Source organism: Aythya fuligula, chromosome 1, assembly GCF_009819795.1.
Source record: "Aythya fuligula isolate bAytFul2 chromosome 1, bAytFul2.pri, whole genome shotgun sequence".
NCBI classification, from domain to species: domain Eukaryota; kingdom Metazoa; phylum Chordata; class Aves; order Anseriformes; family Anatidae; genus Aythya; species Aythya fuligula.
In genome coordinates, this window is record NC_045559.1 from 556,492 (window position 1) to 579,338 (window position 22,847).

Below are 22,847 nucleotides of genomic sequence, written 5' to 3' on the forward strand. Positions count from 1 at the left end.
GAGGACTGCCCGGCTGTGGCCTGATTTGTGCTGCAGCTTTTTCTGTCATTCTCACATTTCACACTGCTCCAGAAACTGTCGTGAGCTGAACTGCGGCTCTTACCTAGAGCCAGAACCTGTCCTGGAGTCCCACAGGGCGTAGTGGGACGATGAGGGGCCCCTTGCACAAACCATCCGTGAGCTGCTGTCACTGTCGGTGTCACTGCAGGGGCTTGAAATGCCCCTGCGAGCAGGTGGAGCAGCTGGCATGCAGTTGCATGTTCATGACTGGGATTCATTTCTAGCACATTAAATTCTGAATTTACAGTATTTACATCTGAGAGCAGGTAACCTCTCGTTGCACGTGCTGCCTGTAGCACAGGCGCTGGTGCAGCTCTCTTGCAGAGGTCTGTGAGGTCCTGGCTGGGGGCCTCCAGGAACAGAAGACAGAAACTGCTTTCTCCATGACTAACTCTGACTATGTCTCCTTCCAAGACAGTCTTCCCCAGGAGGACATTTGACAAGAGGGACTGAAAAAGAGGTCAAGAAATACTGAGAATGAGAACCTAAGGTCAGAGTTGAGGCAACCAATAGAGAGAATATATATTCCATCGTCCCCAGTCGTCAGGCCCTGTGTGAATGGCCAGGGCTGAGCATGTTGAGGGAAGCTTTGTTGCACCCATGCACTGTGCTTTTAGTTAGCTACTGAAGCAGTAGCATGCCTACCTGCTCAGATTCAGCCTTCTGCACAGTGCTCACCAGGACACCGTAGTTTGGCGGTGGCAGTGACAGCAGAGCGCAGGGACAACTTCCATTCACACTGTCTCATGGGACTATGAGGTGACCCATGAGCTGGGAACACGCAAACGTTGCTCACCTGGGAGTTCCTCTGCCACTTACTTTAACAAAGCATGTCTACGAAGGCTGACACGAAGCCAGCAGCAGCCATCTCCATGCTTAGCATGAATGTGATCCTTGAAGAGCCGGTGTCCCAAGACGCAATAGCCTTTTCTAAGCTGAGCTGCAGGAGAGTGACCGGATGCCATGGCATGTCTCTGACTTGAACTGCCGAGCACCCTGGGACAGAGCTAACACAGCAGCAGATGTCGTGCAGTTGTTCCACTGAGCAGGAGCAGTTGAAGGAACCTGCAGCTCAGAGCTGAAATGGATTCATTGTGTGACATCCATTATCCCAATAAAGCTGACGTTAACTAATGAGAGGTGTACGTTTCTGATTAGTGATCCAGTGAGTCATAGCTAGCGATGAAAATGCCAGCTGAAGAACTGCATCCTAGTACCAGATGCCGAAATCATGCTCCTCAGGGTGACTCACGCGTTCAGTGTGCAGCATTCGAACATGTGTTTAAGATGGCATTCCTGTTTAATGTCCCTTTGTTGTGTGACTGGCCGTGGCCATCCAGCCTCATCAGGGTTGTGTCATTTCTCATCGTGCGTAGTCACACTCAGATCTAAACCTCCCACCTCTGCTAACAGGTTTGCTAGGATGCTGATCAGCCAGAACATAAAGCTAAATGTGAGCTCACGTTGACTCGAGCCAGAAGCATGTGAAGTGTCAACACAGTTCCAGTTTTGGGCTCCAGCTAATTCAGCCAAGAATCTGGGTTAGAGGGTGCTTTGCAAAGGGTTTTTGTTTGTTTGTTTGTTTATATTTAAGCAACAGCCGAACATGCCAAATGTATCATGTGAAGCACAATTTTAGATGCAAAACTGAGTTTTTCAGGTGCTGTTCTGGAAACCCACAACTGCTTTGTATTTCTACAGATCTGAAAGAGAGAGAGAAGAAAAATAAGCCCTTTAGGCATTTAGCTCCTAGGGTAAAGCTACCTCTTTCTATATAAACTCATCAATTAATTCTGTTTCAGTTAAATGGTGTAACATTTCTGGTGCAAGCTTTCAGCCGCTGCAGATACAACCCCCTGTTTCCTTGTAGGCTTTTTGTCTCTTCATGGTGTCTAAAGTGATGCACAAATCAGAGCTGAGCTTTCTTTCCAATGGTTAAGGGAATTGTCCATGGAGAGCTGCTGAAAAGCTAGAGATTGTCACTCACGAGGCCAGCTGAGATCTGTGCTACTCAGCCCCTTCCCCAGAGGGAGTTTGTGGCATATGGGAAGTTATTTGTGCTGCATTTAGGTTTTGCAGGAGGTGGCCTTTCCGATGAGAAATAGAGTCTCATGCAGAGTGCAAGCATCAGCCCCCAGCCTCAGGTGCTGGAAGGCTGCATCGCTGCAGCAGGCTGGCAGCTGTGTCCCCTGACGAAGTAAAACAGGGTGCGCCTCAGGCTGTCCTGGCTAGAGCAGCCTGACTGCTGATGGTCCCAAAGCCTGCTGTCCCCTGGAGACCCCGAGGCCCCAGCAGCATGCCCCCGAGCACGCCACCTTTCCCGATGTGCTGGGTGAAACCTGCAGCCACTGATTAGAAGGGCAAAACTGCAGTGCCGTGGTGGAGCCATGGTGGGACTCAAGTCTGTTTTCCTGTAGCAGCTTGCTTACAGATGCTTAATACATCTCTGCAGCTAACTATAAAAATGCATCCTTTGCTCCACGGACTCCCCGTCCTGATGGTGGGAGGAAGGTGCTGCAGATGGAGGCGTGCAGCAGCGGGACCAGCAGCTCTGCTGCGGGTGCGCTCAGCTGGGGGCAGCTCTCCTTGCTTCCTGGTGATGGCTCAGACCAGTGTGCACAAAGGTGCTGTGGGCTCCTTGATGACATGGCATTGTGCCAGCATTCGCTGTGGGAGGCCAGGATGAGGATGTGGCACTGCTGAGCCCAATCCACCCCGTGGGCTTTTCCACTTAGCCATGGGACTGCAGACAGCAAGGGGATGGGGAAGCACAGACTGTGCAGAGATAAGCTGAGAGAGGCTGGGCATTTGGAAAATATGGCATGAGTTTCTAGGAGCTACTGTGAAGAGCTAAATTCAGAGAACACCTGCCCCATAGGAACTCTCCTGAGTGACACCAGCCTGGAACCAGTTCGATGCTTCCTGCCACTGGTGCATAGGGTCTGTTTTTGATGTTGATGTGCATTGCCTACAAGGAGACAGGGGCTTTGTGGGTAGCAAGTCTCAGCATGTGTCCATATCACAGCAAGCACAGCTGGCTTCACCTCATCTGGTCACTAACATGTACTAATCACAGCTCATGCACTCATCACTCCTCCGAGTGAGTAGAAGAGCAAAGCGAGACTGACTCATGCTTGTCCAGAGTGAGATTTAGGGAGAGCAGGGCAGGTGTTGGCTAGACCTCCATCAGCAGAGCTCTGGGTCCCACCAACACTGTGTCAGTGCTGAGGTGGCTCAAAGAGAAGAATGAAAGAGTCACTCATTGCTGATAACAGCCCAGGGAAGGTCCCACGGTGAGTTATTTGTCTCCCAGGTAGAGGAGAAGAGCTGTAAGGGATGTTCCTTTCAGGGCCTTAGCAGACTAACACATCATAGAAAAGGGGCTTTTCCTTTTTATGGAGAAAAATTAAGAGACACTCAAATTACAACTATTTTGTCAACACAGAAGAGGCAAAGCAGCTATAAAGAGGCCTGCGTGCTAACTTAGAGCAGTTTTGTAGGAAAACTTCTGTGTTGACTCAAACTACTAAGTGAAAGTTTAGGAAGAGATTGGCCTGGAGATTCCCAGAGGCAGCACAGGAGGAGACGAGGTGTCCTACAGCTACTGGCCCTAAATTTCCTTTTCCTAGAAAGAAGAGATCAGAGGAGGACAAAACAGGTTTGCTGCAACAAGAGATTATTAACATTAGCTCAAGGTGCACGTAGCTCTTCTGTCCATAAAGCTCTGACCCTGCCAGAAACTCACTGTTGTAAAAGTTCACCAACACCGGTTTTGCTGCCGATTCTCCCTATTCCACAAAGCAGCACAGGCAGGCAGAAGCCCAAGTCTGAAAGACTCAGAGTCCAGGTACATCACCAGCTGCAAAACTGCCCAAGAAAATGTCACTGGAGGCTGAGATCCTCTTGTATGGAAAAGCATGAGAAGGAGAGTGCTCAAAGTGCATTTAGAAGTTCTCTTGCTCTTCTAGGTCACTCCTTGAGTGTAGCGAGTCCGTCACCGTGACACGGCCGGGACGCCTTCGCTGGCGGTGCCTGGCATTCCCAGGGGATAACCATGCTTCCTCCTCAGCACGCCGTCCTGCCTGGGCGCTGCCTGTGTGCATTCGCTTCGGGTTGCACAGGAGTGAGCCAGATTCTCTGTCCCAGACAGCACAGGCTTCACTTGGTGCCGGTGACCTGCACCAGCTACCAGCCAGTACTTCCCACCTGCAGTCCCATGTTTGGCCAAGCAAATCCCATCTGGAAGACTGTAACTGTCTTGCTTCCTTCTTCCCCATTGGAGTCTGGTGCAGGCACGAGAAATTCCTATGAATTTCTTTGCATTAGGAGTACAACCTACAGAAAAAAAAAAAAAAAAAGAATGAAACCAGAGATTATTTTTTATGTTTGTATTCCCCATGCCAAACTGAAACATGGCGGGGACTTCCAGGAAACACGAAGGGCCTGGCACTGCAGCACGTGGAGGCAGCGAGTCTCGGCTAGGAGGAGGTGGGCAATGCCATCCAGATGAGCTGAGGCCGAGGGGTTTCGCAGTGCACAAGAAGGCAGTTTAGGAAGTTCAACACCCAGGCAGAGGCTGCAAGGCCGTCCTTGCCCCATGCCCCATGTCCCACCTCCTTACTGGATATCAAATGCTGCACTATTTTTTTTTCCTCCAGAGCCTTTCCTGCCAGCTCAGGGCCGGTGCTTTGGCATAGCACAGACTCCTAGCAAAGCATTAACACAAACTTGTGTACCAGGGAAACTGTGATTATCCCCTTTGGGAAACATTAACTCACTTGCAAGGCCCTAATAATACTCCATTGACCTTCAGTTGTAGCTGTTGTTCTCACAGTCATAAAAACAAAACACTTAACACAGATATTTGGTAAAGTCAGAAAAGATGTTGAACTGTATTTGCCACTCTTTCTTGTTCTTGCTGTGGACCATTTTTTTCTCATGCATATGTTCTTTCCTTCCCCTCCTTCTCCTCCCCCTTCTGCTCTTCCCCAAATTTCTGCCCCGTCCCGTCCCTTTTCTCTTCCCCTTCTCCCCTTCTTCTTTTCTCAGCTGTTACAAATAGCACTGTTGAATTGTTCAGGCTTTGGCTGTTGAACTCATGCAATTACGACTGTCCCATTTCCCCTAGTAAACCACACCTCAGCGAGTGCGGAAACCACCTGAACGCCCCCGGCCCCAGAAGCCCCACTGGCGGTTCCCTGGGCCCCCCACCCAGGCGCGACCCCCAGAGCCGCTGGGTTTCGGTCACGCCGGGCCCAGCGGCCGGGGTCCCGCTGCCCCCCTGCCCCAGCCGCTGCCCCCGGTCCCTCAGGGGCTGGCCGGGCCGCGGCCGTGTGCCGACATCTGTTCACTCCGTGTTGTTGCTGCGCCCGGACCGGAGCTAACATTCTCTCTCATTGCTCTCTTCCTGCTCTCACATCTGCATGTCCGCGCTGCTCTGTCTAGAACCGCCTCTGGCCTCAGGAGGGTGGGCGAGTTGTGTAAGTGAGCATGTTCTCATCTCATAGCAAACTCATGTCGTCCCCGCGCCGCCCGCCCGTCCCGCTCCCCGCTCCCCGCTCCCGCGCCCGGCCGGCCGAGGGCAGGGAGCGGCGCCCGCTCTGCCTCGTGCGTGTCCGCCCGCCCGTCCTCGTGTGCCCCGTAGCATGTCCGTGTCCCCGTGTCGTGCCGTTGTGTGCTGCTGCCTCCTGCGCGACAACTGAGGAAATTCCCTCGGGCTTTGATGGCGCCCATCCCGTGGCTGGATGAGACCACATGCCCCAGCCAGCCAGGGCCGGGCCTGGGGACGGATGGACACCAGCAAAGGGAGCAGGCTCCTTGCCGAGCCCCCCAGCAGCTCCCCGTGCTCAGAGGTGCCTCAGGCCTCACCCTCCCTGCCGGTCACCTCCTGGAGCCGTAGCCTGGTGAGACAGAGCAGGCAGCCTTTTGTGCTCTTTCTACATCCAAAATCGTGCAGAGCCCCCAGGCCTGAGCCCAGCTGAGGGCAGTGAAGGGTGGGCCTGGAAGGGGTCAGTGCTGCCTGCTGGCAGCTCCAGCCTGGTGGCCCACAGCCGGTGACATGCAGTGCCCCAGGGAAGCCGCTGCTGGCACAGACTTAAACCACAGATCGTGGTTTACCTGGGACTGCTGTGGGGAAATCACACGACAGAAAACTGCCTCCCTTCTCCCAGGCAGCTGGAGAAGTCCTTGCTGGCACAGCACTTGGCCCGTGTCCCCAGCAGGTCTCGGCTGTCCCTGGTGCTGCTGGCGGTCCTTGCAAGCCCCTGGCTGGCCAGCTTTGTGCACTCACCTGGCAGCAGGCGCCCTTTGCCTCCCTCCTCCCCAGGAATATGGCCCGTGGGCTGCAGGGCTCTGCAGGGCTCAAGCTGCGGCACGTGCTCCTGATCCAGGCTGCCCCCCAGGTGAATTTCCCCAGTGTGCATGGCCAGCTGTGTGGTCTTGGTTGTGCTTTTTCCGTGTTTGTCTGTCTGTCCTGTTTTTTTTACCCGTAGTGTGTATGAAACTAGCTACCTACACCTGTGTTGCTTCCATGTGTGAAAGCAAACCCAGAGCATACCCGGAGCTCTGGACAGTCTCATGTTTGATTTTACTTGTCATTTTCTGCCAATTGCTGAATTTCCGAGTCTGCATCCCCTTTCCGGTGTCCAGCTGGACAGGGCCAGTCCCTGGGAGAGCAGAGTGGCAGCACACTAGGACACTCCTCTTGCCAGATGCCATACACCACCGCTGGGCTGTTGGTTTCTCCTGTACCGCTTTCCAGACAGCCGCGTGGATGCCATCCGCAGGGACCAGGTCTGCTCCACTCCCGGGCTGTGTCACACAGCCGCTTTAAGCAGTGTGGGAAACTCAGGTGCCATCTGCCCCAGTCCTGGTGGGGAGAGGTGGTGGAGCCCGTAGGTACAGCTGGAGATGGGGCACTGTTCCGGCTAGAGCTGGGCAGAAAGTGGCGCCCCAGGTTTGGCACATAAATCTTGCTTTGTTTGCCTCTGGTCAGCGGTGGGAGGGTCCTGCTCATGTCATTGCATATGCCCATGTCTTCATGCATTCCGTCCTGTTGCTGGTGTCACAGAGCGTCTGAGTGTTGGGGGTGCTGCACCCAGGGGAGCCTGCCCTCCCTCGTCACTGCTGCGGGCACTTGGGCTCGTCCCTCAGCTCTGTGCTGCGTGCAGCAGGATGGGGCCAACTTAGAGGCTGCCCAGACCTGGGTTCGGCCCCCCACCCCGTGGGGACGCTGCCCAGCGGTCCCAGCACAGCACCAGCTCGTCAGACAGCATTAACATGATTATCACTGTTTGGAACAAGCAGGAGCCAATTCCACCCTCGTTCAGCTGAGCAGGCATTTCAGACAATGCTCCCAGCCCACACCCGTCCGTTCGGGCTCAGCCAGCGCTGCTCCCGTCCAGCCCCAGCTGGCTGAGTGTCCCCGTCAGCTCATGTTCCTGCTCTGCTGCACATCCCCATTGGCGTGACAGCTTCAGACACCACCTCGCCTGAGCCCAGCATCCCGCTGAGCCCCGAGCGCAGCCGGGACAGGGACCGGGCACTGCAGAGGGGCTGCGGCACAGCAGCAGGCAGCGGGGGGCCCGTGGCCAAACGGGGCTGTGTGAGCACGAGCAGGAGGGGGGGCAGTGGGCACCGACTGCACAGAGACTTTAGGGAGTGGTGTTATTCCCGATTATAGTGCAAAAAAGTCAGCTGGTGTCTTTGTCCAAAGTGACTGGTGATGAAACTGGATGTGCAATCCGCCCCGTTTTTCACAGGTGCCTGCTTAGCTGAGCACCTTTAATATTTTCCTAGCACAAGTTTTTGCATTTAATTTCCTGGAAAGGAGGGGTGGTGTAAAACCCGGATATTTTTAGGCTGCACTCAGGAGACTTATTTCTACACCACTTCTGAGACCTGATCAGCTCAGGTGCACAAGTGCTTGCTGCTGGCTGGAGGCATGTCGTTAGCTCTGTGTACGTAACGATGTCCTGCAACCCCGTGAGTTAACCTTCTGTGTCACCAAAATTCAAACACTCCTAGACCAGCTTTCCCACTTGTCAGTCCCATCGGGTCAGTCATTTTCTGCACACGAGTAGCCTTCCCATGGGACACAGCTCCTCACCTGAGCAGAAAGCAGTCCACGGGCTGGGACTGCAGCGCCTGGGGCAGCGCTGGCTGCCAGCAGACAGGGTGAGCGGGGAAGGTGGCAGTGCCTGCAGGGCTTGGTTTGGCCTGCAGGTGTCTGCAGCTGGTGCTGACGGAGAGGGGAAGGCTCTGCTGGCTCTCAGAGCTCAGCTCTGGGAATTAGGAAGAGAAAAACAACACAGATGTGCCCTTCCTCCTCTGATCTGAGACCAGCAGGAGCAATAAATAGGAAGAGCCCTGGGTCCTTCTTTTCCAGTCACTTTATCAACTAGGAACTCACTTCTGAGGCGTTAGGTGCTACACGGGGCCCGTTAAATGGCCGCTGTGCATCAAAAGCCCCAAATCTGCCAGCAGCCAGTGGCCTCCACCGTCCCATGATGTGCACAGAGCCTGCTGAGCGCAGGCACTGGCCAAGGTCAGACTCCTGCGACCGGGAGCCAGGAGCTCAGCAGAGGGTAGGACAGGCAGTTCTGGCTCAGGAGACCGCTCCCGATGAAGTTTGTAGGACACTGGTGAGCTGGGAAGAGCAGGTGAAGGAAGGACAGTTCGTGCTTTGGGGTCAGGTGAGAATGCTCTACCAGGGAACAGCCAGAAGGGTCCTGGCTGCAGGAGTGTGATCAGAGAAAAGAAGAGGGATATGCATGGAGAGAGAAAAAGTGGGTTTGAAACAAGGAGACGTTTACACTGAGAAGCCACAAAAGGGCAGATGGCTCAAGGGTTTTCATGGCTCTGTTTCATTGTGAAAATGTCTTATAAACAGTTTGGGAGAGCAAAAAATAAATAAATCAATAAACCTAGCAAAAGGGGAATTTGCTTTCATCTGACAATGACTGAGGCTGGTAAGGGACCTCTCTCTCCATGAGGAAGGCAGTGCATTTGTGGAGAGATCGGGGGCAGTGGACAGTTCGTCTTGACCCAGAGGTGAGCCTCATCCTTTGACATTTTGCCAGTTCAGGGCTCAGTCTTCAGCTGCACCTTGCACTTCATCAAAGCCCAAAGCCTCAGAGCAGCAGATCCATCCAGTTGTCCAGGCAGGTGTCCTGTCTTGTCCACATCATGCCCTTCATCAGCTCAAGGAAGCATCACAAGTCCTTAGCTCTTTTTCCATCAGAAGTACAGCTGCAGAGACATCCTATTCCCACATGAAGGGCCATGTATAGTGTGATGAAGAGCAAAAAATCGTTATGACATGGTAAATGAGGAGTAGCAGGCTCAGCTGCTTCATCAGTGATACCATTCCATTGCTCAGTTTTTGTTTTGTCCTCACATGGTGAGGTACTGGCCTAGAACAGTGACAAGGTAGCTTTCTGGAGAAGATTTTCGTACTCTGCTTAAAGTGATACACAAGAATCCAGAAAATCATTTGTTACCTCTAGCACAGCTTCCACCAGGCCAGTCTTAACATGCTCCTCGCGTGGAGAGCCTCAGGCCCCCAGTTTGTCTCTGGCTAGCACGAATTTCCCAGAAATGCACCCAGGTCTGAGTGCTTTGAAGGCATCCAGGGCTTCCCCTGCTGCTTCAGTCAGGTCTGCATCACCTACAAACCTGACACATGCACCTTATTTTCCATTCGTGTCTGCTTGCCTTTAACTTCCATGGATTTGTTCGTTTTCTGTCCCCACTGAGTGTGTCGTACTTGGTGCTTTCTGTACCTGACGGTGTTCCCTGACTGCAGCAAGTCTCTCCCTGCTTTTCCTCTTCAGTGCCAGGCCCGCAGCTGGCCGTGCGGAGCAGCCTCTGGGTTGAGGCACGCTGCCCAGGTCTGTCGTGATGGATGTTCTCCTGCTGCTGGCTGCAGTGCTCGCAGGCTGCTCCCAGCAAGTCTGCCTGGTGCTGCCCGTGCGGTGCCACCCCAGCAGCTCAGCCCAGCAGTGGTGTGGGGGTTATTGCCACGGCACAAGAAAAGCCATGGTTTAAGTGGCTTTCGCTCTGTGCTTCTCTGAGAGAGCAAACAACTTCCAAAAGCAGTTGTATACTTCGTTATGCTGCTTTCTTCTACTGGTCACTCCCATGCTTGTGGAGCACAGAGCTTCTGGCCACGTGCACTGCTGTCCTCTAGTTGTGTCATCTACGAGCTTTGCCAGTCCTTCATGATCTGGCATTAGGGTTTATGAACAGCTTCCATTGTTCAAGTGAGTTTGTCTTGCTGAACACCTGAACAGCAGCATAGAGCTGGCCCGTGTCTCTTGGTTGGTTGCTACATATTCACTACTTGCTGCTTAAGCTATAGAAATCAGTTTTCCATCTATTTTTTTATCCCCAGAGTCAAGGGAGATGCGGAATCCATGACAGTTCTAGGGCTTCTTCCATTTTCAGCTCTGGAAATAAGTGGAAGTCCAGTCCTGAGCAGACTGAGGAAGTCCAGAACTTGATGTCTTAGATTTAGAAACTCAAATCTCCCCCCTCCTTTCCTTGCAAGAAGTGAAGGTTTTCGTTGTATGGCGGTGTGACATGGATGGAGGAGACACTGGCTCTAAATAGAACCCCGTGCAGAGAGGTGTCAGTGGTGCAGGTGCCTTGGTGCGGGGAGGTTTGTCCTCTGCAGGCCACTTCATTGCCTCGCGTGTCTTCCACTTCTTCAGTGCTGGCAGTTCTGCTCTCATCTGGAAACTGAAGTCTTCGTGCACAGCCTGCACGACTGCTGAGGACCTCCAGCAGTGCAGTGAGAGACCCGCTGGGCTCCTCTGCATTTCCCTCTCCAGACAGAAAGCTGCACGTGGATTGTTTGCGTTGTCTTGTCAGTGGTGAGGTACCGTGATGGGACCTGAGCTAAATGCAGCGTGCTTCGACTCTGGACGCTTGGCTCAAGGGAGCTGTGTTTGTTCCACATCCACAGCCCCTGAGGAAGGCCACTCTCTTGGGCAGGCAAGTGCGTGTTCTCCTGCCAGCAGCTGCCTGCGTCTCAGGAGCAAAGCCAGCAGCCCCTGCTCCAGGCTGTGGTTCAGGAGCTGGGCATCGGGAACACAGGAGATGGATTATTAAAACAGAGGAATTATTTCAGAGTAAGAAGTAGGACTTACTTGTTACTGGTCTTACTTACTGGTCTTGTGTTTTACAGAGGAAAAAAATAGAAATGAAGAGCTGGAGTAGCTTGTCATTGTGGAAAAAGGTTAATTGCAGGGATTCAGTATTTTGTAGTACGGTCCCATTAAACATTAGTAACAGAGTTACTAATTATATGAAAACCACAGTAATTAATGAGAATTCATGATTTGCAGAAAACATGGAAGTGTGGGGAACATTGAACTTAGAGAGGATAATGAAGACCTAGAGGGAACCTGGCCAAGCCAGGTGAGTGAATTGTGTGAGAGCAAAGGAAGTTCAGTGTTAATACACGTAAAGGAATGGGCAGCCGAGTGCAAAAGCGAAATTCTGCAGGTCAAAGAGCGCAGTCCCCAGCCATGGATTTTGACCACCTGGTGCTGGCAATGTTCCTGATGCCTCCAGTGCTCTCTGTACCACAGGCAGTGAGAAGTGAAAGCTGACACTGAAATGCTGCAGGCTGGTAGGGGCAGAGAGGTATTGATGGTGGTGCAGGACTACCCTGCTGTTGGCTTGCTGCGTGTGCACCTGTGAAAGCTGAGGACAGTGTCTGGAAGATCTGTTGGAAGCTCAAGCTCTCTGCATAAAGCCTCACAGAGGCTTCTTGTAAAGCCTCACAGAGGGTTCTTCCACTGGGCAGCTGTGGCGAAAAGAAATCATCATCTGTAGCGGTGGGCTGATGTGATCAGTGCTTTCTCATCAGGACATCTGCTGCTGGCTGCCTGCAGGTCTGTGCTGGTCTCCCACCGTCTGAACTCACAGAATCCCGGAATGGTTGAGGTTGGAAGGGACCTCTGGAGATTGTCCCACCCCTGCTCGGGCAGGGCCACCTCGAGCAGCACACCCAGGACATTTTCAGGTTTTTACTGCCTCCAGGGATGGAGACTCCACACACCCTCTGGGCAACCTGTGCCAAAGTTTGAGAAGAGCCTGGCTCTGTCTTTTCTCCTCCCTTCCATCAGGTAGTTAGACAGTGATGAGATTCCCCCTGAACCTTCTGCAGGCTGAACAGTCCCAGCTCTCCCAGTCTGTTTCTGTGTCATACGCTCCAGTCCCTTAAACCATCTTCCTGGCCCTCTGCTGGAATCCCTCCAGTATACCCATGTCTCTCTTGTACTGGGGAGCCCAGCACTGGACACCGCTCCAGGTGTGCCGTCACCAATGCCAAGAAGAGGGACAGGATCTCCTCCCTCGACCTGCTGGCAGTGCAAGTCCAAGATACCATCGTTCTTACACAGGGACACATTGCTGGCTTGTATTCAACTTGGTGTCCAGAAGGACCCCCAATTCCTCCTCCACAAAGCTCTTTCCACCTGGTTGGCCACCGGCATCCCCTGGAGGATGGGGCTGTTCCCCCATCCCATTCCCGTTGTTGGACTTCAGGAGATCGCTCTTGGCCCATTATTCAGTCAGTCAGGGACACTGAGGGGCAGCATACCCGTTCGATTTATCAGACACCCCTCCTTGTTTTATAAACCCATCTGCAAACTTGCTGAGGGCATCCTACGCCCCATCATCCAGGCAATTAGTGACGAAGACATAAGTGGTTTTGGCCTCAGTACCAGAGCCAGAGTACACCACAGTTACCTGGCCTCCAGCTGGACTGGACGGCTGACCGCAGTCCTTCACATCGCCTGGCAGCTCGTCCAGTTCCCAGCCAACCTCATCTGCCACTTGTCCAGCGCATGCTTCACTGCTTTGCCAGGGAGGCTGTTATTGGAGATGGGTTTTTGGCCTTGCTGAAGTCAAGATAAAAAATATCCATTGGTCTCTCCTCTTCCACCAAGTTCATCATTTGGCTGCGGAAGGCTGCCAGGCTGATCAGGCACAACTTCCCCTTCACAAAGTCACAGTCATCTTCTCGTCCTCGGTGTGGCTGGAAATGGTTTTTGGGGTGATTCGCTCTGTCTCCTGCCCAGGGACCGGTGTGAGGCTGGCCAGCCTGGCGCTCCCTGCGTGCCCCTTCCTGAAGGCAGGAGCTCCCGAGGCGTTCCAGCACTGCTCTGCTGAGCAGCCGGACTGGCTGCAGCCGAGACGGGCACCGCGAGCACGCTGCCACTGCCAAACACTTGCTCCGTGGGCTGGGCACATTGGTTGCCACAGCACCTCGATCGGCTGTGGGGAAAGAAGGATTGCTTTCTGGAGGCTGCTCGTCCTCCTCTCTGAAGGCTGAGGGGAGGTGCAGCCCCTGCAGGTACCCCATCACCACCCTTCTGCCAGAGCTGCCGCACAATTTCCCCTTTTCCCCCACGCCGTGGGGTGTCTGGAAGGCTGTGCTGCCTGCCGGCTGCTTTGTCCTGTTCCACGTTAGCAGATTGCCCACGCAGCTCTCGTACCAGCCACTTCCCAGGAAGGAACAGACCTGCAGTCTGGTCCCAAGGAGTCACCATTCTCAGAAGAGAAGTGCCCTACTTCTGAGTTCTCCCAGAAATGTGTACCTTCCCACTGGAAACAGCATCGGGAATGAGTCTGATGATTTGGGAAGTTGGCCTGAGATTTCTGGGCAGTGGCACGCTCGTGTGACCTGCAGCAGGGCTGCTGCAGCAGGGCTGTTACATGCATGAAGTACTGTGTGTAGTAACGTCATTTGCACGAGCTGATTGTACTGCTCTTGTGCAGTGCATCAGCTGCTTTCAGAAGGCATCAACTTCATCTGTCACGCACAATGCAGTCGCTGTGCCCTGCAGAGTCAGCCCTGTGAAAGCTGTGCTGGCTCTCCAGCAAAGCGGCTGCACATCTCCTGTGCCAGGGCTTAGCTCCCGTGGCCATCGGTAAGGACACAGCATGTACAAGTCTGACCCTTTCTGGAAACATGAGACCGGTTGCACATGATCAGCACTGCTGAGCTGTCTCCTGTGCATTTTAAGTCTGACACGCCAAGGACACGAGAGCTCTGCCCGTGGTACCCCATCTTTGCAAACTGCTTCACAGGACCAAGCTGCCCTGCTCTTCAGGACTTCATGCGTACGTGCTGCCCACAGTTCTGCATTTATTTGTGCTCAGGAGGCTCCATGCAGAAGCATAGCAGCCCTTAGAGTTACAAGCTGTAGCAGTTTTATTCTTTTTTGCTCATTCTTGTGTAAGAGGGACTTGTCCAGTTCTTCTTCAGCATCATCAGGCCCTCCAGATGCTGGCAGAGTTAGTGCATTGCCTTCAGGAGAGACAGTACACTGTGTACAATTACCCCCACTTGTTTGTGTCACTTCTGTAGGTGTTCCCTCTCTGTATCCCTTTGTGTGTTTTTTTTTTTACTGTGAAAGAGAATAATTCAAGAGTGTCAGATTTAGCCTCCTTAATGTAAATGGTGGCTGCACGAGTAGAGTCCTAAGAAAAAATGACAGCAGGAAATTAGATTGCCTTCAGAGAAAATCCTTCCTCTCGGTAGTTCTTCAGATAAGCCTCACGCACTGTTGGGCACCCCTTCCCCTGCAGGACTTCTGTTACGGGGATAAGCTTATCCTCTCTTTGGATTCTTTTGCTGAAAGCCAGAAACAAATTTCTTGCTGAAATTCAGTAGTTAAGGATGAGCAGTGGGTTAGCAAATGGTCCCTGAGAAGAGTTCATAAATCTTCCATTAATGCAGCTCTGGTGCAGTGCACTGTGTGGAAGCAGGATGGCTGCGACGCTGCCTCTTTTCCTGTGGGCTGTCTGTCTAGATAGAGCTTACAGCTTGGGGCACAGAGCTCTTCCCTAGTTCTGACATGACGAGGTTTTGCCTGGTGCTCTGCTAGTGGGGACTCTCTCAAGGTTTTGCAAAGAAGTGTATTTATTTCTTTACAGCTTTTTGCCCATACTCCTCCACCAGCACCACCAAATAAAGCGTGTCCGAACTGACTGTCAGCAAGATCTGAACCGCAGGCAGGGATGGGAAGTCCCCCTTCCCCTGGTGCACCTTCGTCACATAGCAAGCAGCACGTGGGAGCAACCAGCTCTCACCAGTCTTTGTCCTCCTTCCCATGAAAATGTTGTTTTCATGGTGACAGGTACCACAAGTGCTTCTGATTTTTGGTTTAGAGGCTATCCAGAGCTGTTTTCTTTCAGTTCTGTACTCTTCCCTTTTGCCCTCCCTTTTCAGGGACAGTTCTCTTGAGAAAATTCTAGAAAACCAAATCCTTTTGAAACGAGAGCTGTAGAGGTGCGATATCATCTGTGTATGTACCTTCCTAGGCAGCAACAACCAAAGTTTCCAGCTGCAGTAAAGCAAAGAGAGAGAGAGGATTAGTCTCTAATCCTGACCTTAAAGCATGGCCTGGCCACGATCCCAAATTGCACCGAGCTCCATGTCAGAGCCTTTGGGTGCGCTGAGCACTGATGGAGGCTCACGAGAGCAGTCGTGTCTCGGTGATCTGGTAGTGAAGGTTGTTCATCACGTGCAGTGAATCCTTCATGCAGTCCTAATAAAAAGCAGTGGAGACTCCTTTGAACACCGGTAGGAAAACACCTGGAAGCCAAGAGCAGTGAGAACAGAGACTTGCTGAGCAAAAGCAATGGATTTCTCTTTGGAGTGATTGGCGGTGCATTACCTCTGTTGCTGAATCCTCCCTCGTCTTTGTTACTCTTGATGAAATCGGGACTGAGATACAGAGTTCAAAGAAAGAACGCTCATCCATTAGCGACTTATTCAAGAAATCTGTGGTTTAATACCTTCAGTAAAAGTATTCCCAGAAGGCTTAATTAGCTGTCCTGCAAATGCGTAATCCCTCTTCGTTTGGTTATAACTTCCTTTTTCAGCAAGCTGGCGTTTCTTTGCCTTGAGATTGCTTCCCATGAGACCTGTTCTCCCCCCCCCCTTACTGATTTCAGTCAGTTCCATGCATATGCTGTGGTGTGCAAATCAGGCCTTGCATTCTGCATCTCAAAGGCTGCTTTTTCTGCCTGCTCTGAAGAAGCAATCTGGGCAACCAATCTACTGCTACCGCTGTTGCCAGCAGACTGCCATCACTGAACTCTGCACGACAAGGGGTAGAGCTGCCAGAACCTGGACTTGTTCAGAAAATGAAAGCTTGAAGGCAGCCCTGTAACAGCTATCAGCGCTGCCACAGTGAAATCTGTGACAGCCAGCAACCCCACCACTTCTGCGCTGCTCATCTTCCAAGGCCCAGTTGGAGCATCGCTGGAAGTGGAAAGCGAAGAAAGTATTTTGTTTTTCTAGTCAAGCTTCCCAGTTACATTTCTGTGATGTTGCCCAAAGACGTGGGCAACACCTTAGTATTCATGAAACCTGACAAATGTAAAGGCTTTGATAGCATCGTCCTAAAACATAGCAGCACTTGGCCTCAGCTTGTTACAGCTGGTTGGTACGTCTGTATCAATGTGTAGTCCTCTGGTAAAACACTAATATGCCAACATGAACCTGTAACGAAGAGCAATGACCCAGAAAGAGCCCTCTAAGCAGATATGGTTGTTATGCATAATGTGCAAGTTGTCAGAAAGGATATTGTGCTGTTACCACTTGTGAAGGATCACATCCAGAAAAACTTACCTGGCTTCAGCACAGAATAAAGTGCCTCTGAGCAAACAATTGTCCTGATGGCCTTTAATGAAGTCATCTTCCAGAGCTGGACAGGGCATCAGAGACCAGAGACATAATGCATGGCTGGCAGAACAGTGCTCCTGAAGCAGTCGAGAGCCAGCAGTGTGTTGCCAGCAGTCCATTGTGCTGAGCCAGCCAGTACTCTGCAGAGAACAGACCTGCAAATTACATCTGCTGACCGGCCATGCCCAGAAAGGTCGGCTTCGGCTCCCCTGTGTCACTGCTGCAGGAACACGCTGGCCCTGGGAGCCTGGGCACACAGCCGATTTCTTGCATGGGGCTACAGCAAGCCCTTTCCCCAGGCTCTGCAGACCCTGAGAGAAGAAACTGAGCCACAGAGGCCTGCTATGGTCTCGTCTGGGACCTGCATGGCTGGTAGCAAGGCCCATGCCATGCTGTTGGACAGGCACCAGGTGCCCACCACTCCTAGGAGGAGGGCACGTGCCCAGGACTGCTGGAGGCTTGGTCCTGCTGCCTCTCAGCATCTCCTTGGGGGCACTGCCTGCTGCAGGAGGACTGCCTGCAATGCCAGCAGGGCCTCGCTGCCCCCAGCACTGCAGCATCTCACCACATGGTTGGCAAGCCCTTGTCACAAGCAGGTGAAAGCTAATAGAAGCAGCTCTTGAAAGAGGGGTGGCAGTAATACCAGAGCACGACTGGACAATAATGGCCCACTGTGCTGTTTGTGGAGTTTTCTAAATCCTCTGGAAGGATATGCCCCACTCTCACAAACCCTCTTTATTTGCAGCCTAAACTCAAAAACTCTCAAGGCAGGTTGCAACATTTTTGGGGCAGGTCTCCACTGTCTGATCTCACATCCTGAATGTCCTGGTTACGCCATGGCATAGAAGTTCTCTCACAACAGACCGTACAGAGCCTTGTGTGGAAGATCTCATTACTGTACAAGCAGAAGGTGAACGGCTGCCCAGGAAGATGCAGTGCAGACGATGTCTGGAGACAGGAGCACGCAGCGTGTTGCTGCCCTCAAACCCTCAGTGCAGCAGTTGTCATTCATCCTGTACCCAGGTTAATTCATGTGTGGATGCAGATTTGGGGTTGTTTTGCAAACTACATGGAAGGTGACTCTTCAGGCGGTAACCCTGTGCAGCTAACTGCAAGGCCCAGGGCTTTGTCTCGGTTCGTTACTCGCCGTGGGCCATAACCACGTCCTCACTCTGCAGACTGACCTGAGGCCTGGTGGGCCACCAGCGTCCCTGACCAGCGCTATCGGTCCGACAGCTAGGTGCCGTCTGCTAACCAGCCAGCATGTGTCTGAGTCCTGCCGTCCTCAGCACCCTCCAGGCTAGGCCTCTCTTCTCCTCTCACAGCCTCTCACAGCAATTTCCCCTCTGTCCTGCCTTTGCCAGGTTGAACAAGTTCCTGGCACACCAGCTGCCACTGTCTGCAGCCATTCCTGTTCAAATTTACCTTTCTTGAACATGCGGGACCAGAACTGTGCTCAGAATTTCGCAATAGATTGTGTGGGTGTCTTGTATGGTGACATTAGTGCACACTTCAGATCTTGCAGTATTCTTGCCAAACTGGTGCCTCCCGGCCACCTTAGGGTGTACCAGTAGACCCAGAACTTTCTCTTCCTTCATCATTTCCAATAAATGAGCTCCAGCTGAAAGCAGAGATCCTTGCCAGTAGGACACTGAATTTTGTACTGTCACTTTTTGTTCTGTTTTTCGTACTGCAGTCCTCAAGGTCATTCGGTTGTTCCTCTTTTATATTGATGGAGCTTCCTAAATGTGATTCATCGTCACGCTTCTTTACTGCTCTTGCTTTCTGTGCCAAGGTAGGAAGAAAATAAGAACACAAGGCAGTGTGGCTAAGCCCACAGACTCTGGACAGACCTTCATATTTGTGTTAAGCTCATCTTCTCGGAGCCATCTCTCTACGAAATCATTGACATGTATTAACTTCCCAGGCCATGTCTTGTGTGGTGTCTGCATAAATGGCAGCATGCTTAGTGTAGTCCATGGATTGTTGTAGTTGTCAAAGGCTCTCCAGTGGCCGTCTGTCCTGGGAGCGATCCTGAGGGGAAGGCAGAGCTCGGAGAGAGCAGGGGACCGCAGTGCATCAGGCTGCAGGTGGTGGTGCCAGGCCCTGGACACCCCAGGCGTGCAGCCCAAGCACAGCACCAGGACTGGGAGGTCCCGCGTGCTGCAGGCCCAGGGAGGAGTGCTCTGATACTTCCAAGCACCGAGCTTCAGGCTCTGACTTCCCGGGGCAGCAGGAGCCTGGGCAGCATCCTGCTCTGCGGGGCTGGACTGAGGGGCTCTGGGCACTGACGTGGTGGTGGCGTACCTGCAGCCTGCAGGCACGGGGAGCCACAGCCCCACTCAGAGGACAAGCACATTGACGTTGCCTGACTCTTAGCAGTGGGCAGATGCTGTTCAGCAGAGATGGCCAGTCCAGCCCCAGTAGTGCCGTGCCTCCCAGCTCAGGGGTGTGCAGACCCAGAGCAGCAGACCCTTGCTGCCATTAAGGAGTGCTCTCACCACCTCATGTCTGCAGCATTTCTGCTGCAGGACCAGCCAGGCCGCAATCAGCCAGGGCTCATGGGCTGCTGCCCAGGCCTTGGAGCCCCGAGGCCTCGGAGCTGCTGCAGGCGTTCAGGCCGCAGCACCCGGCTGCTCTCCAGAAGCCGTCTGTGCTCATTTGACCTGGCAGCAGTGGTGGGCTAGCTGGCCCACCGAGGCCAACTCATTCTGTTGGGTGCACGTTAGCAAAGTGAAGCCCAGTCAAAGAGCAGTAGTCAAGGTAACTGGAGATAGGATGGAGCTGTAGCCTCCCCATCCAAGGCCTGGGGAGGGTTCAGGGTGCTGCATTCAACTCCACTGCTAGACCAGAGAGACCACGCAGAGCCCCAGGGCCCGCTGGCTGGTCCTGGCCCCGACAGCCACCGGTGGTGGGTGCTTGTCCCCAGGCTTCCCAAGCTGAGGGGCTCGCTCAGGCAACTACGCTCAAAGGCCTTGCCCTCCAGGTTTTCTCCCTGTCTTTTTTTTTGGTCTGTTTCTTTTTATATACCGAAAATACTTGTTTATGCCAGGCGAGGTAGTAAAGGCAAATATGTGATGGCAGAAGGAAAGTGTTCCTGCAGCATGGAGAGCTAGTGGGGAGCAGACAGGCCAGTGCCCAGGCATACTGTGTCCTCTTCGACAAGTGAGACTTGCTGCCCCAGCAGTGTCAGCCTGCCCACAAACACGCAGACCAAGGCACAAAATGCCCAGGGAGGCAGACACGTGGCATAACACAAGACAAGACTGTTCAGACACCCCTTTGCCCGTTGCACAGCCCACGCTAGGGAGCTTGCCACCACTCCAGTGGCAGTCAGGCCCCGCTGTCACCATGCTTGAGGTGGCACGACGGCCCTCCCACCCACACGCCGCTGCCTGGGGAGGTGGCAGAGGGGTCCTCTTGTTGCAGGAAGGGGCTCTGCCCCTGTGGCAGATGGCTTGAGGTGTTATGCTTTGCTCTGGGTCCACGGCAGGACCCGACTGCAAACTGGAGCTAGTGGTGTGAGGTAGGGGAGATGGTCCCTGGTGGGAGGGGACCAGCATAGCTCCACAAGGCTCTGCCGCAGGCTCCTGACACATCAAGGCAGGCAGCAGTGTGGGGCTGCAGCTGCAGCCGTCTCGACACGACCGTAGGGGGCTGCAGGGCCAGGTTGCTCCCCAGGAGGTCTCCATGGGCTTCAGGGCCGTGGCAGCTAGGGCAGGTTTGGCCAGGAACCGGAGATACTTGCTGGAACCTCTTCTGCCTCCTCTGGAATAGACCTCGCAGGGCTTGCAGAAACTCTTGGCCAAAGTTCTCCGAGCCCGTGTCCCCGAGCGCTGCAGAGCCACCCCTGCTGCCTGAGGCTGGCCCAGCCCTGCAGCGGCCGCCCCGCGTGTTGTGTGTGTGCCGCTGTGTCTGGGGACCTGGCCTCACCCCGCCCTCTGCTCTCTCTCCTCTCTCTCTCGCTGTACCGTTCTTTCTGCAGACTTTTCAGTAGTTTAGGAGAACTCAGCACCATTTCCCAGCGGAGCTCCGGGACCACCTACACAGTTCGACCTGGCAGTCGCTACCCTGTAACCCGACGTACCCCCAGCCCCGTGAAGCCGGCTCTGGATCGGACAGAGCCCCTCAGCACCGTGCGGCCCTATGGTCTGACCCCTCCCACCATCCTCAAATCTTCCAGCCTCTCCATCCCACACGAGCCCAAGGAGGTGCGTTTTGTGGTGAGGAGCGTGAGCGCCCGGAGCCGCTCCCCGTCCCCGTCCCCCTCTCCAGGGCCGCCCCTGCACACCCTCCACCCGCCAAGGCCCTTCATGCAGAAACCCCTCCACCTGTGGAACAAGTACGACGTCGGGGACTGGCTGGAAAGCATCAACTTGGTGGAGCACCGAGACAAGTTTGAGGACCATGAAATAGAGGGCACACACCTGCCCGCCCTCACCAAGGAGGACTTTGTGGAGTTGGGGGTGACACGGGTCGGGCACCGTATGAACATTGAGCGGGCACTCAAGCAGCTGGTAGACAGCTGACCGTCCTAGGCAGCGCTGGCCTCTTCCAGAGCCACCACACGGGGAGGGGGGGGGCGTTTCTACTAGACTAATAAAACCCAGTTTGATTCTCTTTCTACTCTGAGCACTGCACTGAAGGGCGCGGAGCCGAGGGGCTCCCGCCCGCTCACACACAGCCCGCGTGCCACGCACACGCAGACCCCGCTCAGCCCCACCAGGCCCGCGACGCCTTCGGGAAAAGGAATGTTGCATGAAATACATCCTCTTTTCTGTTCCTCCCAGAGAGTCTGGCCTGTATATCGCTTGATGTGCTCTTCCCTGGGGCGTCGCTGGTGGCAGGAGGGGCCGAGGTGCCAGGTACCGCCGCGCCGGGCTCCCCGCACGGGACCTGTGGCACGGCGACACCTGGCTGGGGGGGACTGTGCAGGGCCACCGTGCAGTCGAGGAACCAAACCTGTGCAGGGCAAGGGCTCCTGAGCAGCAGGCTCTGCATGGGTTTTCCTGCGAGCCCAGCGCTGCTCGCAGGTCCCTTGTGCGGCAGGCAGGGAGGTGGCAGGCCAGACACGAGCTGCCCTGAGAGGGTGCGTGTGGGGGGCACGGCAAGGCAGGGCCCCGGCAGCGCGGGCTGCTGGGGGAGGCAGGCAGGGCGCTGCGGGGGCAGGAGCAGGACGGAGGCCCCGTGGGGCCGGGCGAGGAAGGGTGGCAGCGGGAGCAGGGCCCGTGGCAGGGCAGCCTCGCTGCGTGCCAGGAGAGCCGCGGTGACGGCCGCCCTGCTCCCGCCCGTGCCCTGCTCCGGCCCTGCCGAGGCTCCTCCGGCAGACCCGTCGCAGGCAGGAGCAAGCCTTGCCGTGCGGGTGAGAAGAGCGCCAAGCGTGAGACAGCCCGGCCCGTGGACTCTGCTCCCCTGCCTGGCTGCGCTTGGTTTGCCCTGGAGAGAGAGAGGGACCGAAACCGCATGGATAGAAGCATGTTTGGGGGGTGTCGGAGGGAGGCTGGTGGGGAATCCAGCAGAAAACGCTTTGCCAACGTTCAAAGGGGTGGGGGGTGGGGGGAGGTGTTTTATTTCCTCTTGGTTTGGGGTCTTGTTTCCAAGGGGGACACATTGATGGATAATATATAATCTCCGTGCATTTATATAGAGAGCAGCTGATGATCTACAAGAGACGATACTGAACTACAGGATTCCCACTCCGTCTTAGTCATCCTTATTTTGCATCTTTTTAATCAGCTATATATTTGAAAAGAGAGAACAAATATCTATATATCTATATCTATAGCTATAGCCACCTGATTTTGTTATAATTTTACTAAATCTATATATCTCTAGACTTGTTGAGATGCTGATGAGGTGGTGCCTGCACCCCTCCCCTGGGACGCCCATGACTCATGGGAGTTTTTAGTGACTGACTGAATGAATGTTAAAGTCTTTTTAAAAAAAGAAAAAAAAAAAACCAACAGCTCCTTTCAGACACTCTGGATTTTAAAGATTTAGAAACACAAAACTTGGTTTTTGGGACACACCAAGTCTTCCATCCCCGCAGGCAGAGATGCATGGAGAGCTTCCACTACCC

General features: G+C 53.9%; 1 protein-coding gene across 1 annotated transcript in view; it reads left to right on the top strand.

The window, feature by feature from the left end:
• The window catches only part of SHANK3 (SH3 and multiple ankyrin repeat domains 3), a 346,038-nt gene extending 323,321 nt beyond the window's left edge, over positions 1–22,717 (top strand). The window contains exon 24 of the mRNA XM_032196507.1: positions 20,754–22,717. Within this exon, the coding sequence (XP_032052398.1) occupies positions 20,754–21,297 (544 nt within the window). The 3' untranslated portion in view covers positions 21,298–22,717. The remainder of the gene's footprint in view (positions 1–20,753) is intronic.
• Positions 22,718–22,847: the final 130 nt, after the last annotated feature.